The 16,502-nt window shown below is 32.5% G+C and overlaps 2 protein-coding genes across 3 annotated transcripts in view; one reads left to right on the top strand and one right to left on the bottom strand.

The window, feature by feature from the left end:
- LOC134710441 (serine/threonine-protein kinase Nek9-like) overlaps positions 1 to 1,408 on the bottom strand; it is a 63,481-nt gene extending 62,073 nt beyond the window's left edge. Inside the window, exon 1 of the mRNA XM_063570800.1 lies at positions 1,235 to 1,408. Within this exon, the coding sequence (XP_063426870.1) occupies positions 1,235 to 1,366 (132 nt within the window). The 5' untranslated portion in view covers positions 1,367 to 1,408. The remainder of the gene's footprint in view (positions 1 to 1,234) is intronic.
- A 6,132-nt stretch (positions 1,409 to 7,540) lies between these two features.
- On the top strand, positions 7,541 to 14,713 carry LOC134710233 (uncharacterized). 2 transcript variants are annotated; one of them, XM_063570501.1, is made up of 2 exons: positions 7,541 to 7,645; positions 12,907 to 14,704. In XM_063570501.1, exons 1-2 carry the CDS (start codon positions 7,615 to 7,617, stop codon positions 14,592 to 14,594), a joined length of 1,719 nt encoding a protein of 572 aa, XP_063426571.1. In that variant the 5' UTR covers positions 7,541 to 7,614; the 3' UTR covers positions 14,595 to 14,704. The 2 variants fall into 2 exon arrangements, with proteins under 2 accessions (XP_063426571.1, XP_063426572.1); XM_063570502.1 differs by having other exon boundaries at positions 7,569 to 7,676; positions 12,907 to 14,713.
- The last annotated feature ends 1,789 nt before the right edge of the window (positions 14,714 to 16,502 follow it).

Below are 16,502 nucleotides of genomic sequence, written 5' to 3'. Positions count from 1 at the left end.
ATTTCTTTATCATTTATTATGTACATTGTATAACAGCCAGTATTACCTTTACCCTGTCGTATTATGATATTACTTTTACTTGTGTTTTAGATCAATAACATGAATAATATAATTTATATTATAAGTTGTCTTATAATTTGTTTTTTTTTAATTATGAAATACAAAGAACTGAAATCAAACAAGAGGAAAACAAAATTAAAATGTGAATATTTTTCATCATTGTATTTTGTGTATTGCCTCCGAGTGAGTTAACGATATTTATCATGTTTATACATATTGATTGAGTTTCAAGGAAATTAATGACAATCTTGAGTTTTCAACAGGTGTTCACTATTTAAAATGATTGTATATTCTGGTGCGTGTAATTGTATAGTCTGACACATGTGCAAAGGTGTTAATTGGATGTTACACAAACATGTATATTGTAGCAATAAAATAAGGAACACGCTCGTTAATCTCATTTGATGTTCCACTTTTTGTGTACTGTTATTACCTAAGGGTGAAGTCACAACCAATGTTGGTCCTATTAAGAACAATGAATTGTACTGTTAGAAAGGAAATAATATTTCGTGTTTTTGTTTCAATAAATCCTTTCACAGGAAAGTTGAAAAATCTTTGTTTTTATTTTATGAGGGGAGGACAGGGGGGTACCCTTCTCCCTTCTCCCACCCCTCTTCTCCTTTCTCCTATCCCTCTTCTCCTTATTCTATTTTTTTTAAATTTACCGGAAAAAAGAGAGATATTTTATTTTTTTCTCCTTTCTCCCAGCCTTCCTCTCCTTTCTCCTTTTCTACCACCCCCTTTCTCCCTTACCCCTGTCCTCCCCCTCTTTTATGGTGTGTGCTAAATTAAAAAAAGATACTTAATGCATATTTCTTTATATTTAATAAAAAAAAATGTTTTCTTGTTGCTAAATAGTCTTCTTGACACTTCCTGTCACTAATATAATTAGTGAGACCTCTCTGCTAGAACACTGATGTGTAGAAATCAACAACCAGGCATGTAAAGAATCTAAATTGGAACTATAACTCCTTTATACTCAGTCAGAAACAAATACTTGTATGCTATGATTCTTTATTGTATTTTTCTTTTAACAGAGGAGGTGTCATTGTGCAGTTCGGAAGCTGTGGGGTGGTTGTCAACATAACCATAACTTGGCATAAGACAAGTTTCAAACCCCCTCGACTAATACATGCAACTAATTACTGTTCCTTAAACAATGCATGAAATATACTTCTGTTTTTCTGTACAAATTTGCTTCTCCAAAAGCACCACGTCCAAGAACTTTCACATAGATATAAGAGGCTTCCAATGCACCGTCTTGATTTCTTATTTCAGAATCGACTTCTTGGCCATCGGTCGCCATTGTAAACAATCCAAGGGAGACTACTCATGTTGGTTAATTTGTACCACAAAACAACACATTATCACAAAACACAGGGAAGGTCTAAAATAAGTGGCATAATTATGTCGATGATCGGATATCATAACCTAAACGATGTCTGAATATCATACAGTTACTGATCTGGTAAATAATAGAATATTCTAGTTAGTTTAATAGTCATACATGTAGTACAATTAAATGAAATCAAATATTTTATCATTTTAATCAGGGTCCCACACGAGTCGGGGGACATTTACAATTATAATAATATTTTTTTTAGCAACAAACATTTATAAGACACTGTACTGTATATATTTTAACGTGACAGATATTGTAATAGACAAAATGAAAATAGCGTTATATAAAAACGAAAATACATTAAATGTACTCTTGAGTATTTTTTCCCTTCCATCCTTATTTTACAATCAGGTTACTTGAAACTCTTATCCTCGGCTCAAAGGCATGTGCCAAAGTCCAACATCAACGGCTCAGTATTGATTAGGCCTATCATTTAACAGTATATTAGACATAATATCCTAGAACAAACAGTATATTATTTTTGTTCCAGTTAATGGAGAACCTCTGAGAGGTGTTTAAGAAGAGGCATTATTGGAATCAAGTGGCAAACTTGAACACCATTAGCAACAAACACTGAAAGAAGTATAGAAAAGGACAAAAACAATAGAAAGAACGAATACAACATGCAGATGGAAACTGATTGGACACACGTAACTAGTAACAACGGTACTAAAGTAACTAGAAAAGCGTTAGATTAGAATCCTCAGGATAAAAGAGGGCGACCAAAACCAGAATTCTAACATCTGATGAAAGATCTGCACTGACAGAAAATCTGGGGGAAACATGCGAGAAGAAGCAAAAAAAGTAGCCAAGGACAGGAAGAGATGGAAAGCCAGTGTGTTAGCCCTATGTCCTCAGGCTATGGGACGAAGTGGATTAAGTCTAACTTTAAGTAAAATTTGTCATAATAGTTTAAATTCTATTCCAGGCATAACTTGCGATGTTTTTAAAACTGCTTAATTTATCTAAATGAGTAATATTTCAGTACCTTTAGCTTAAAAAAGTTCGATGGCCTTTCATTTTAATTGTATATTTTCACATAAATTATCAATCTTAAGCAAAGTTGCATCCAGTAGACGGTCCGCGACCACCATTGTCGTCCCTTGATTAAAGTCCCTAGTGTTGAAAGTGGGTTACTTGCCATTAATTTTTATACCCCTTCCAAATTTATTTCTCCATGTTCAATGCCTCAAATTGCAAGTAGAGGGATGAAATTACACTGTAAAAAAATTGGGTCCAGAATTTTAAAGGAAAGTAGTGATTTGGTCCAGCTGAAAAAGGTTGAAAATGAGCACTTCGGAAGCTGTCAAAAGATTTCAAGACGCCCTAAACATAAAATTGTCCATATCAAATTAAGGAGATATGTAGTTAGAGACTTCTGCTGAATAGAAATATATGTGGGTCTACCTGCTACCTGTTTTCAAATTAGTCCATATTGAAGTTTAAAGGATCCCAAATTAAAATATGTTTGATTTCAACTGACAAAAAAATTTGTGTTATTTATATGCTCAATATACATCTGAGGTCGTATCAGGCTGTGCATGGCAAAGCATTTTATTGCCTTTAGGTTTGTACTTTTTTGTTTATTTTGGTCATGAACATAAATTTGTAGTTCTGTTGTGAAGTTCCTAACATGAGAGTACACAAATTGTTCCTATATTGTGAGTTTTTTTCACCAACTTTTCTATAAACCAGACAAAAGTTTATTCTGTGCTTATTTTTTAGACTATCCTTGTTTACAATATAGTTACACGGTCACCAATTTAATTTTGAGTTCATCCAGAGTCATAGAAAAATGGGTTTCAACTGACCTCCAAACAATTCACGATTCTGTAATGAGGTCAGTACCCAAATTGCATACATCATTACATTTTATTTCAAATCCTTTAAACTGGAATTAAACAAATGTTTTGTTTTATTTCTTCAAATATTTCAATAAATTTGACATTATACCATGCTTAAACTTTATGTTTTGAAGAAAAGGATGCTGGTAACAAATTTAATTTACTCATTTTAAAAAGTTGATAATTAGATAACTTCACATGGTGAAAGAAAACTTGTAAGATTTCCAGGTTTTTTTGTTGAATAGGTGCAATTTTAGTTACTGCGACAGAGTACAGTTTTGGTACTGTAATGTTATATAACCATAAGTGTGTATTGCTAAATAGGTTCAAAAGTGAACCTGATAGTGATATAGTGATAAAGTACTTGGTAGAGTGAAAATGTTTTTTGATCAGGTTTAAACTGATGCATAAAATATACAGGTGACTGTTGCAGCTTGAATGTTTAAGGATGTAGCCCACAAATATGATAATCTCCCAAGTAATGTATGCCCAGTACATGTATATACCTATCAAAGTCATGGTATTATCATTGGTTATATTATGAAATTAACTCCCATCTTCCCATAAATCCAATTTTGGACAATATGAGAGCATACAATATATAGTTTGTACTTAAATGTACTACTCAGACTCAAGTCTCCAAGTCTCCTTTTATGATTGAACTTAGAGAGAGAAAACAAAACAGTTTCCATCTCCTGGGACTGTATCTTTTAAAGGGATCTATGTGACATAATCAGTGAAAATATTTTGGTCTTAATAATATCAGAGACATATAATACATATATTATATGTCTCTCTCTGATAATAACAAGTATTTCTATGCGAAATGTGTAGCATTTTGGTCTGATTAAAAAAAAGTACTTAGAGCCAATTCTAGCCCTGCATGAACATCCTCCTTAATCATTATACCCAACTGAAAAAGGTATAGACAAAAATTAAATCTGTTAACAGAAAGATGTGTTTAAGACCATCGATAAAAGCATGATCAACCCGTGAGACTAAAGAGATTTTAGTCTTGATTATATTTTTGTCCAAGATGTTGGAAAACGTCCTTGGTTAAAGATGCACATGATAATATACTATACATTGGCACTCACACCACATCTTCCTATATCTAGTATATTTCTGTATGAGTGACGAAGGCTCTTTACAGCATCTAGTTTGCCAGTTTTAATGTTTTGGTCCGTTTTTTTAAGTTCTGTATTCTATCAGTGGCGGATCCAGAAATTTTCATAAGTTGGGGTCCCTGGCTGTCCCCCCTAAATCCGCCTCCCTTACAGAAAAATAAGGCTTCTTGCAAATATTTGCGGCAATGTTGCTGCAAATAGTTGCGGCAATATTGCTGCAAATATTCATTTTTCGTATGCAAATTAGTTTTCTTGCAAACAGTTGCTGCAACATTGCCGCAACAAATTGCGGCAATATTGCAGCAAATGTTTGCGGGAAAATCAGTAGCTGTGATTGTTGCAGCAATATTGCGGCAAGTTCATTAGCTGCAATGTTGCAGCAATATTGCAGGAAAATTAATTTCTTGCAATATTGCGGCAACATTGCAGCAAATATTTCAACAATTCAGGTGTAAAATTTGGAATTAAAAACAAAACATTTAATAATTTATGATTTAATAATAAAAAAAAAATGTCTCTGTCCTCTGTAGGTTGAAAATGGTCTCTGTCCTCTATAGGTTGTCGTGTTACATCTGTGTAGCTTTCAGTTCTGTTTCTCTATAAGTCTCACTGTCCTTAAAGTTGAATTTTCTGATTTCAAAAATACTGCAAAATAAAAGTTGAAGAATTTTAATTAGTAGACATAAAAAAAATAACTAAAATTATAAAGATACACAGATATAAGTTACTACTATATGGTTTAATTTTGGATGTAACTTGTCTTCTGATTGGCTGACGTTATTTTGTTATCAGCCCATATACATAATTTAGTCTTGTGACCGTGATATCATCAACGTTTTATCATAGCTTTTTACGGTTTAAAGTGGAATTTAGTATTAAATTATAAGAAATGACTGTAATATTTTTTCTGTCTATTCAAAATAACATAACAAATTTGGTGCTCACTGTTAAATGACTCGCTACGCGTGAATTTGTTTCACTTAAAGCGCCAAAGTCTAAATGTGATCTAGTCCTTCTAGAAATTGCATATAACTATAGAATACATTTAACCTCATGTCAGTACAAGGTTGTTATTGTTTTTTTTGAATATTTGTTTTTCATTGAACTATAACATAATTGGTCTAGTCTATTCTTTAAAATGTTAATTTTTGTGATAAGTTGTGTATATATATATATATATGAAAGCTATACATTGTTGCCATTTGTTGACAAACCTCTTATTGGCACAGTTAAATCACAGATCTCTAATTTAATACCAAACTGCTTTTATTAGAAGATTTCTTGTTTCAATATAAGTAATGTTATTTCTAAAACATACAGTAATTAAAAGATTTAAAAAAATATCTCCTGTCTTACACAATATTGATAATATTCATGTTCATAAATCTATTGTCTAATACTTTTGCCAACTCTATTAAATTAAGAAGACTCTTTATCACTTTTTGAACAGTTAAAGAGCATGCACTTATTCAAAATGGTGGACATTCAACTCCATTTTACTTACCAAAAGATGTTGTCCAAATTGTGTGTAAACACCAATCTTCCTGAATCCAAGAGTCATGTCAACTGAAGGCTAGCATCTGCATTACCCAGTGTCAATAGAATCAATTGGATCTTTTGGATCTAACATGTCTAAATCCATTGTAAAATTCATATTACTTTGTTCCTGATAGAAGACATCTTTGTTTGTTGTATGCATGTTCATGTCCAGTTCAAATTTTGAATATATGTTGATCAAGGTTGCTTAGGGTATTGTTTCAATGTGATCCCTTTGAAATTTGCCCATAATTATAAATATCCATTGCCTAAATCTTGAATATTTGTTATTTATTATAATATATAAATAATTATAAATACATCTTTTTTATCTTTGGTTTTATAAGTTATAATGGAAATATATACAAACAAGAAATGCTCTGCCCTTAATTTGGCCTCAAACTCTGTGTACATTAATTTATGGTACTTCCTGTCTCTACAGCTCCACAGATAATGAAAACCAGATGTGCACTTTACATTTCTATCACCAGCTCATATTACTAATTGAGATGAGAAAGATAATTTGTGTATAAATAATTTTAAAATAATGATACTAGAAATTAAACTGCAGGTGAGGCTAAATTCATTTGATGGAAAATATTAGAATTAAAAATATTGTTTATAGAAAAATGTCACAAAAAAGTGACAAAAAGGCATAATAATACATATAGAACAAAAAGTATTATGACTCAATTATTTAGATTAAATTTGTTGAAATGAATACCAAAGTATTCTTTCCTTACAAAATATCTAAAATTGTGATAAACGTGCAGTTTAGGATTTCTTTATAAGCATTAATTGTTATTTGAAGATTATTTCAAATAAATTACTCAAATATCCAGATTTATCTGAGTAAAATAAAGTATGACCATAACAAATTTAGATAATTTGAAGTAATTCCATAACTGAATGTTCAAAGAAACCATACGTTGTGTATTATTTGAACCTTAAATCTTTAAAAATGTAATATTTTAAAATGCTTGAAATATTGGTGCATTACTACATGTCTGACATTATTAAAGAAATTTTTCTTGCAAAGTTGTTGCAAATAGTCTTTCCTTAAATAATAAAAGAAAAGGTTCCTGCAACTTTCTGGCAAACAAATTCTTTCTTGCAACATTGCAGCAAACTTGCTGCAATTTTCTTGCAAACAAATTTTGTTGCAGTAACATTGCGGGAATATTGCAGGTAGCTGCAACAACCTGCAACTTTCTTGCAAACACTTCTTGCAAACAAATTTGTTTGCCGCAATATTGCCGCTATATTGTTGCAATATTGCAGCAAACTTTTCATTTCTGTAAGGGCTATGATTTTATTAACTAATCATGGTGCCCAAAATTTGAGCTAGTTAATATACAATCACTGAATTACAAAATGAAGCACAGAAAATGATTACTGAATGATTAAAGTACCAAAAAACATGAATACACATGCACACTAAGTATTAAACCTGGTTATAAACCAAGTTATTGACAAAACATAAAGTTATTTTGGGTGCCAAGTGCTGCGACCTGGAGAAATGATAATGATGTCAAGACAAATCTACACGTTACAAAAGAATGAGTTACTGTCCCCATTCGTTTTTTGCCCCTTTATCACCTGCCCACGATTTGACTCCACCGACAAAATCTAATCCAGTGTAATAATGGCATGGGCAGAAATAAAGCCAGTTTCAGGTGAGCCTGAGGATTTATAGTCTTAAATATCGTTAGTAACAGTCGTCAAGTTTAGTAAAGGTGTTTTCCCACAGGGACTCGGTAAGCAGTCTGCAACAAAAACTTTTTCAACTACTACTGTAGTCCTTAGACCAATATTTTTCTTATTAGGCCAAACAAAGTTTTGCAAAAACTTACTAGTACGAATGAAATTTTACTAGTCTGGGGCATGGGACTAATGGCTAACCATGCAGACTGGGTTAGCCAGCTAGGGGCGTAGCTCGGACTAGGGTGTAGCTAAAAAGAAACGATGTGCAAGCAATTTTTCCAAGCGGAGCGAGGCGAAATTTTTTGGGGATCCTTTTATGCAGGAAAATGTTTTTTTTTCGGTTTTTGGTCATAGGACAGTTGAAGGAGGAGCTACATGAAGATAGGACTTAAAAACAATTTACGAATGACATTATGTAAAACTTCATAAAGCTTCTGAATAGAGTAAATCATGGTTTATTGAAAACATAAACAACATATTTTTCTGATACAGAATTTACTAAAAATTGTCAAAAATCTGCTCCTCGGGTCTAGGCAGAAGTGAGCCATTCTATTTATTTGTCAATATTCACACTTAAATCCCGATGAATGTGCAGTAATACTAGTGATGATAACCTGTCATTGTTCATTGACTGTTGATCGTACATTTGCTTTCAACAGACGTAGCATGCACGAGATGTTATAAACCAGTGAATGTGTTCCTATCCAGCAACCTCCCAATTCAATTCGTCAAAATTACATACCAGGTCAGTTTCGTATGTCTTGGACAATGTTGAGATTTGTTTGTTTGTTATATATTTCCTACAACCACGAGGAAGCAGATACGGCACAAAGAAGCAATTTTCTGATAATATCAGACACGACTCCACTCTCCAGTTCCATTATCATATGGTCTATAAACGCAAAATATAATGAGACTTTCCAATACTGTTATGGCGTGTTTGCAGGATGAGTGGCTCTTGTAGTCCATAGAACACATAGTCAGGGCATAATTTCAACGATATCGAAGGGTTCTGATAAATCTAATGCTGATTAGTGCATCTCATTCCAAACAGATAAACTGTACTCTGTAAAATGTGCTCCGAAACTACATGTATTAGACTGAATATAACAAATGATGAAGTCCAATCAACTTCAAACTTAGTACAGATGTTCCTTATGATATGATCTTTCTAATTTTAAAGCCAAATTAAACTTTTGACCCCAATTTCACGGTCCACTGAACATAGAATATGAAAGTGCATGTTTCAGGTTAAAGTTTTTGGTCAAGGTAGTTTTTGGATGAAGTTGAAGTCCAATCAACTTGAAACTTAGTACACATGTTCCCTATGATATTATCTTTCTAAATTTAATGCCTAATTATTTTTTTTCCCCAATTTCATGGTCCATTGAACATGGAAAATGATAGTGCGAGTGGGGCATCCATGTACTTTGGACACATTCTTGTTTTTAGTAATTCCTGTCTATTTGTATTACTTTATTAACGTATTTGACCTAGGTTTTTTTCAGTTTACAGATATGGATAGTAATGTGCACATTGCTAGAAAGCAAGGAAATATCGATGACATCGTCAAATACACTTTTCGCTAATCCCGGCCGACCCAGCCCCTTGAACTTTTGACGCATACAACAAACACTTTTCCATTGTGGCATCAGATATTTTGTATTGTGAAGTCAAAATTTTACAGGAACCTTTGTGATATCCAGTAATGGCGAACAAATAGCGATAAGGTGTATACGTTAATAAAGTAATACAAATAGACAGGAAATACTAAAAAAAAAATATTAAAAAATAAATATTGATTTAATAACAAAACTTTAATCTGCTAACCGAGTCCCTTTTGTTTTTCCACTCTATTAAAATGGAGCATTCGCAACTGCCAGCAGACAGTAGGTCTTTTCCCCACCGAACACCACCACACACCCAATGGGAGATTGCTACACACCGCCTAACACCCCATAAGTTTATGTTTTTGTCTTTTATCGTTATAAATGTGACTTAAATATAATATTCACAGTGTGGATCCAGAAATTTTCATAAGTGGGGGCCCACTGACTGACCTAAGAGGGGGCCCACTCCAGTCACGCTTCAGTTATTCCCTATATAAGCTACCAAATTTTTTTCCAAAAAGGGGGGAGGGGGCCTAAATCTGCCTCTGATTCAAGTTATTAATTCAACAAATCACAAGATTAAGAGTCCAATATCTATACAGAAAAAAACAGAAAGGTAAAGTCTATAACACCACACTTTTTTTTAACACCACAGACCCCTATGAACACCTTTGACAAATATATTTTTTTCTTCTATCTGTTCCATGAAAAAGATGTACCAGTAATAAGAAAAGAGACAAATATCAAAAACCTAAGCGATGAATAGTGATCGAGGATACTTGAACTACTAATTATGAATATATTATTTTAATAACCCACACAATGTAATTTGGAAAGTGATGAATCTGGAGACGTTTTTCCTTTAATATAGATTGATTATCAATTTTAACTTAAATATGTTCCCCATTGATTAAAATTTAAAAATTGATAAAAAATATACAGTTTTTCTTAATGGTTGGTGATTTTTGGGGTGTTCAGCGGTGTTTGTTGGTGTGCAGTAGTCTTTGGTGGTGAAAAGACCAACCCACCAGCTGATGAAAGGAAATAGATAGTGCAGTAGTTGTTCTATCTCTCATGTTTTCTTCTAAGCTCGAAAGATATCTAAATATTTTTTTTATGTCTGAATTTCAAACTTTCTAAAATTGGGTTATACATAAATTTTAAACTTTTCAAAACAAGATATGATAAATTCTCTAAATAAATAAAATAAATGTCATTAAAGGAGCTCTATATTAAGCGAAGCAGAAGAATTAACCCAGTTTGACACTTGCGGTATTAAATTACCAATCAAGAAAATAAACATTGTCATGTCTTTAGTTTTCACACCAGGGTTGTGATAGTCGTAAATCTACGAAGCATTATTTAGCTGTGATGATGATGAAAGCAACCCTGGTTATGATTCAGATTGATTTTATCTCATTCAGTAAATCGTTTTGCCATTATGCACCAATGAAATAATATAATTCTGAATTATTAGATTTGCAGTATATAAAGTAATTTTAATGTTCTGTGGTATTTTCAGTAGTTTTATTGGAATTTGTATACGGTAGTTCTGTGGTATTCTGTAGAGTTCTGTGTTGTTCAGGGTTAAACTCATGTTCACCGATTTGAATTAGATTATATCTGATTTATAACCATAAACTACATTTCTCCATATAATAGAAAAGTCAAAAATAAACAATTTACAGGGCATGGACTGGATGATGTGTAGTTCCATTTTGGTGTATTGTAGTCTTGACACCATCAAATTAACTATCAATTTGACCTCAGATGGTTATACATTTATATAGTCCATATAAACATAATAAAAGATTTAAATAGAAAGAGAACTCGTGGAATTTTCTAGGTCTGTTTAATTTCATATTATAGATTAAAAACATATGTTTCTCATCATTTTTACCTGAATTTTTTTGTGGATTGAATCAGTCAATCAAACAAATTACCTTTATTTCACTTTCAATTTTGGCATTCTTTTCCTTCGAATAACCAAACTTACAAGTGAATAATTCATCATCAATGTTTGTTAGCTTTATTTGACACAATTTCACTATTTCACTTTCATAAATGATCTAACAAAAAAAAAAATCATACTTAAGATTTCTTATATGCATGTATCTCGTAGCTAGTTCCCCTTTAAGAAATAATTTATCAATACCAAAATCTGTTCAATTTAACAACTTTGTAACAAAGCCAATCTATTTTTTTGCTGTTACAGTTTTCTTCATCTGCTACAAAGTGGTCTCTGGGATTTCAAACTACGTGTTGCTCATGTTAAAACAAATCTGTTTTTTTTTACAGACTGATCAATGAGCTATTTAGTCAAATTTTAATATTTATTCATGATTACACACAGTCTGAATGCATTTGTAAAAAAATAGAAATACAATATGTAAAAAAATTTCAAAATGACCAAATCTATTGGACACAATGTTGGAAGATTCAACTTTGACTTATGCTTATTCACCTTACATGATTATTTTTACTAATTTTCTTGTTTTTGTTTGTAATTTCAATTTTAAACAAGTTAATAGCCATTCAGGCTATACATTTATGAATCTGAACAAAATCCAAATTCATAAAAACATAAAAATAGCATAACATATAAAAATATGATATTGACTAGGGGCTTATTCTTATTGTTGCTTGAAAAGAGGGCCTAAAGATACCAGAGGGACAGTCAAATTCATAAATCGAAAAATGAAATGACAAGGCCATGTCTAAAATTGAAATAAACAAACAGACAAACAATAGTACACATGACACAACATATAAAACTAAAGAATAAGCAACACAAACCCTACAAAAAAACTGGCGGTGATCTCATTTGATCCGGAAGGGGAAGCAGATCCTGCTCCTCATGTTGCACCTGTCGTGTTGCTCATGTTAAAACAAATCTGGTAAAAAGTCTAATTCGGTAAGTCACACATTTACTAAGGCAGCAGACTCCCTAACAACCCGACAGGTTAGCTACTATTAGTAAATGTATTCACACTGAAATACAGTTCCCTGTGGTTCTCATGTATGTGCACATGATACACATCTAAACTGAAATCAAAGAGCTGAATAGCTCTGAGGGGAAAGACGGCCCTTGTTTTTGTTGGGGGGGGGGGGGGGGGGGGAAGGGGGGTATATTTTGATAGTTTTCATATAAAAATGAAAAAAACCCAGCTAGAACATAAGAAATGTTGACACTATTGGAATCAATTGTTGTTTAATGTCATTTCGTTTCTTTTGTTTAGGATTCAATTTAGACCAATGGGAGAGATCTGCATCTTATAAATCTAAATATTCAATTAAAGTTGATACATGTAGTTAATTATCTAATATTCATTTAGTGGAAATCGGTCATTTACAACTCCAATATTTTTTGAAATCTTATTGCGAACCCTATGTTAGTTTTCCATAGATTCACCTGTAAGTTACCTGTCAATTTAAACTTTTGGCAGTTATATTGTCCCATCTAACAAATACAACAGGTATTGTTCTCTGTTTAGTTTATTCACTGGGACCTCTAAATTTCTTCTGGGAAGAATATATCACTCATTGATAAAGTTCCCAGTTAAAACTCTCATCACAGGCCATTATCTGCTTATAAACAATATAATGTTAATTTTATTTTATAGGTTCTTCTTTAAAACTATCAGATACAATGTGTGGACCGTGTCATGTGAGAAAGAAAAATAATCAGCCACTATACTGGTGTATGTCCTGTGAAGAAGGTTTGTGTGAAGAATGTTGCGACCATCATAAAGCAATAAAGGCAATAAGAAATCATTCAGTTGTTCCCCTTGTGTGTGTCAAACCTCTAGAGCAATTGATTCCATCTTTCAAAACAGATTGTCCTATTCATGATAAGCCGTTAGAACTTTATTGTCCATGCCATGAAGAGCCTTGTTGTACCAAATGTGCTTCACGAAGTCACCCAAACTGCATAGGCATAACACTGTTCCATAGTTTTGTAAGTGATTTGGAGAGATCAGATAAGCTTACCTATCTTGACAATGATATTGCAACTCTATTGAAAAATATTGACTCAATAATTGAAAATCGTCAAGTCAACTTGAAAGAAATTTCTGATCAGGGTAAAACAAAATTTGACATGTTTGCCGTTCTGAAAGAAGAATTGCAAGATCTGGAAATCAAACTGCAGTCTAAATATCAAGGGTTGCATGTGACTGCAAATGCAGAAATAGAAGCAGTTGTAGCAAAACTTCAGAAAAAGCGACAGATGATAATAGACTATAAAAATAACTCATCACAGCTTAGACAAATTGGTGCAGATACACAACTGTTTCATGGAACCAAACCATTAGAAAAATTCATAGAAGAAGAAAGGAAAGCTCTTAGTGAAATTATTAAGGAGCCATCTATGCAAGAGATGAAAATAAAAGCAAAAATGAGTGACAATTTTAAACAAATTGTGTCTGATTTAATAGATGTGACTATAGAAAGGGACAATTCTAAGGTTATTCTGAAGGATGTAGGGGGTAGTTTAACATGCCAAAGTGTAAAAGATAATCAAGCAGAAGTATCAGTTGTCCAAAAGACAAAGACTGAATTTAACAAATCAAGGTTTAAGGGCAATACAAACATTTCCTGCTTAGTAGCCTTACCAAGTGGTGATATAGCCGTTACAGGTTATGACTCTGAGGATCGACAACTTCTTATATCTGATATCACTGGGTCAGTAAAGAAAAGAATATGTTACCCTGATAGACCATTTGGATTGACTGGAATAAATAAAGAATTATTTGCAGTCTCATTTCCAGAATTATGGTGCATAAAGATTTACTGGCTAAAAACATTCAAAGAATTTACCGAAATCCAGACAAATGAAGAGTGTTGGGGTTTACAGTTTGAAGATGGTATATTCATAGCTGCCATTAGAAATGTTGAAATTTTGTTTCTTGATTTATCTGGAAATATTCAAAAAACATTTCCAATGAAGCAAAAGAATCTTGCTTATGTTTCAAAAAGAAAAGGGAGACATTTTCGTACAGAGTTTCAAAACCATAGTGTGCATTGCTATAGTTCTACTAATGGGAGAAAAGAGTGGCAATTTTCTCATCCGTCAGTACTTGGTCCACGTAACATGTGTTTTGACGCTGAAGGCAATTTGTTTGTAGCATGTCAAGATTCTAACTGTGTAATTCTTATTTCTAGTGATGGTGAACATTTCAAAAGAGTTGTTGAAATGAGTTGTGCAAAGTGTATTTACTTTGATGTGAAAAAGTCCATTCTTTTTGTTTGTAGTGTCAATGGAAAAGAAATGGCTTCATTCATTATTCCGAAGTGCTTTTGTTCTTTTTAAGAACTATAAATAGAAATGATACTCGAAAGAATTAAAAATTGAATGATTTAAATGATCTGTCACTACACCATAAAGACATCTACCATTTGTATAGTTGATTATGATTGAAAGTTCATAGTCTATTTTTATATTGAAAAATATCACAAGCAATTTCTTATGTCATTTGTTTTTATTTAAACCATGTCATGTTTTGTTAAAGTGAAAACTTTACAGGTAAACAAATGGTTAGGTTTCAACACTTGACTTTTTATAAGGATTACATTTACAAGGGGTACAATCAAAATCACATGATGGATATACACACACCGGAAGTAACAGTCGAGCAGACCGCTTGAAAGGTAAGTAGTCGTATTTACTTGTTTATATCAATAACATTTATTAAATAAGGTAGTGCACCGAATGTCGGATACTATCTAGTTTTGAAATACACAATTATCCTTGCTGGAAAGCGTGCAGTTTATGCTAACACTTCGACACAGTTTCAAAATTTCACCAGATAACACACACACCTCATATGTTTTCATTACAAAATTTCTGAAAGTCAATGTTATGGGAGTTTTTAGTGGAAAAAAAATGCATTTTTTAATTCATCAACTTTAATTTTGATTTAATCAATCAAATAATTACGATAAATGGTCGTTTGACAGGAGAATAGACGATTTTCACTAATGATAACACACACACACACACACACAAACCGAAACTGAAGGTATGTACAAAGTTTCAAGCAAAGTCAAATGATGTATTTTACTACATTATACTAAAAACATAAGAACAATTTAATATAAGCCTAAACCTATATAACATTTTAATAGACAACTTTCGAGTTCGATGCATAATGCCATTCCCGTCAAAAACTCTGGTTTTAGTGAACGTCATTTGTGCGTTTAGGGGCGTCGTCACTTCCGTAACAATTTGAAGCGAGTGGTTGGAAAACTATAATTCTATATTGTACGAATTATTCGGCAAATTAAATTCTCAAAATTGACAATCAGTACTGCTGTCATTATGGAATTGTCATTAAGTACCTATTGAACAACAATTATTTATAGTTTATCCTGTACAATTACGATCACTAAGACGCTTGATGAACGTTAATAGTGCAGGGAGACAGGCGACCCCTCCATCTGATAAATGACGTCATAAAGGCGTGTTTAATTGACGAGTTTTTTTCCGGTGACGGATGAACTAGAAAGTGGTCTATTGAAAAGCAATCTCTCATCGCTTTAATTTTCTTATATGTCGCGTGGTGTATCTAACAAAACCTGGTTAGAGGTCCTAAAAATTTATACAATTGAACTCGGAATGGTGTTTTGTTCGACAAATCATTTTGCAGCTTTCACGACCTTGATTGTTTATCGAATGTTAATCGAAGGGACTTAACGCATTTGTATAACGAAGGGCGAACAGGTTCAGACTATAAACCCATGAAGACAACCACTTAGTACGAAGTGCATGTCATGATGATTGGGTTTTTTTACGTTCTTTGCGATTAGCTTAAATAATGTGTGTGTGTTATCCGTTGTTTTTTTCGGTGTGTGTGGTATCATTTTTGAAAATTGGATTTTCGACCATCAACCAAGCGTTTATCGTAAAAAAAATTATTATATAAATCAATAGTAGCGGTGTTGAATTGAGACATGCATTTATTTTGCCAAACAAATCACAAAGATAACAATTTTATGAAATTTTGATTAAAAATATTCAAAGTGTGTGGTTATCCGTTGAAAAAATATTAAGTGTGTGTGTTATCCGTCGAAAATTTGGAACTGTGTCGAAGTGTTTGCAATAATTGCACGCTTTCTAGCAAAAACAATTGTGTATTTTAAAACTACATATTATCCGACATTCGGTGTGCCAACTTATTCAGTCTATGGAAGGTGCGATACGATAAAAACTTTTCTTATA

Source organism: Mytilus trossulus, chromosome 3 (assembly GCF_036588685.1).
Source record: "Mytilus trossulus isolate FHL-02 chromosome 3, PNRI_Mtr1.1.1.hap1, whole genome shotgun sequence".
Lineage (NCBI taxonomy): Eukaryota > Metazoa > Mollusca > Bivalvia > Mytilida > Mytilidae > Mytilus > Mytilus trossulus.
This window is presented reverse-complemented; position numbering and strand designations above follow the sequence as displayed.

What these genes read in the sequence shown, in the direction of transcription:
- LOC134710233 (XM_063570501.1), top strand. Translation starts at nt 7,615, where the DNA reads ATGGCATGGGCAGAAATAAAGCCAGTTTCAG. An exon ending in AGAAATAAAGCCAGTTTCAG is followed by an intron (nt 7,646 to 12,906) that starts GTGAGCCTGAGG and finishes TTTATTTTATAG; the next exon opens with GTTCTTCTTTAAAACTATCA.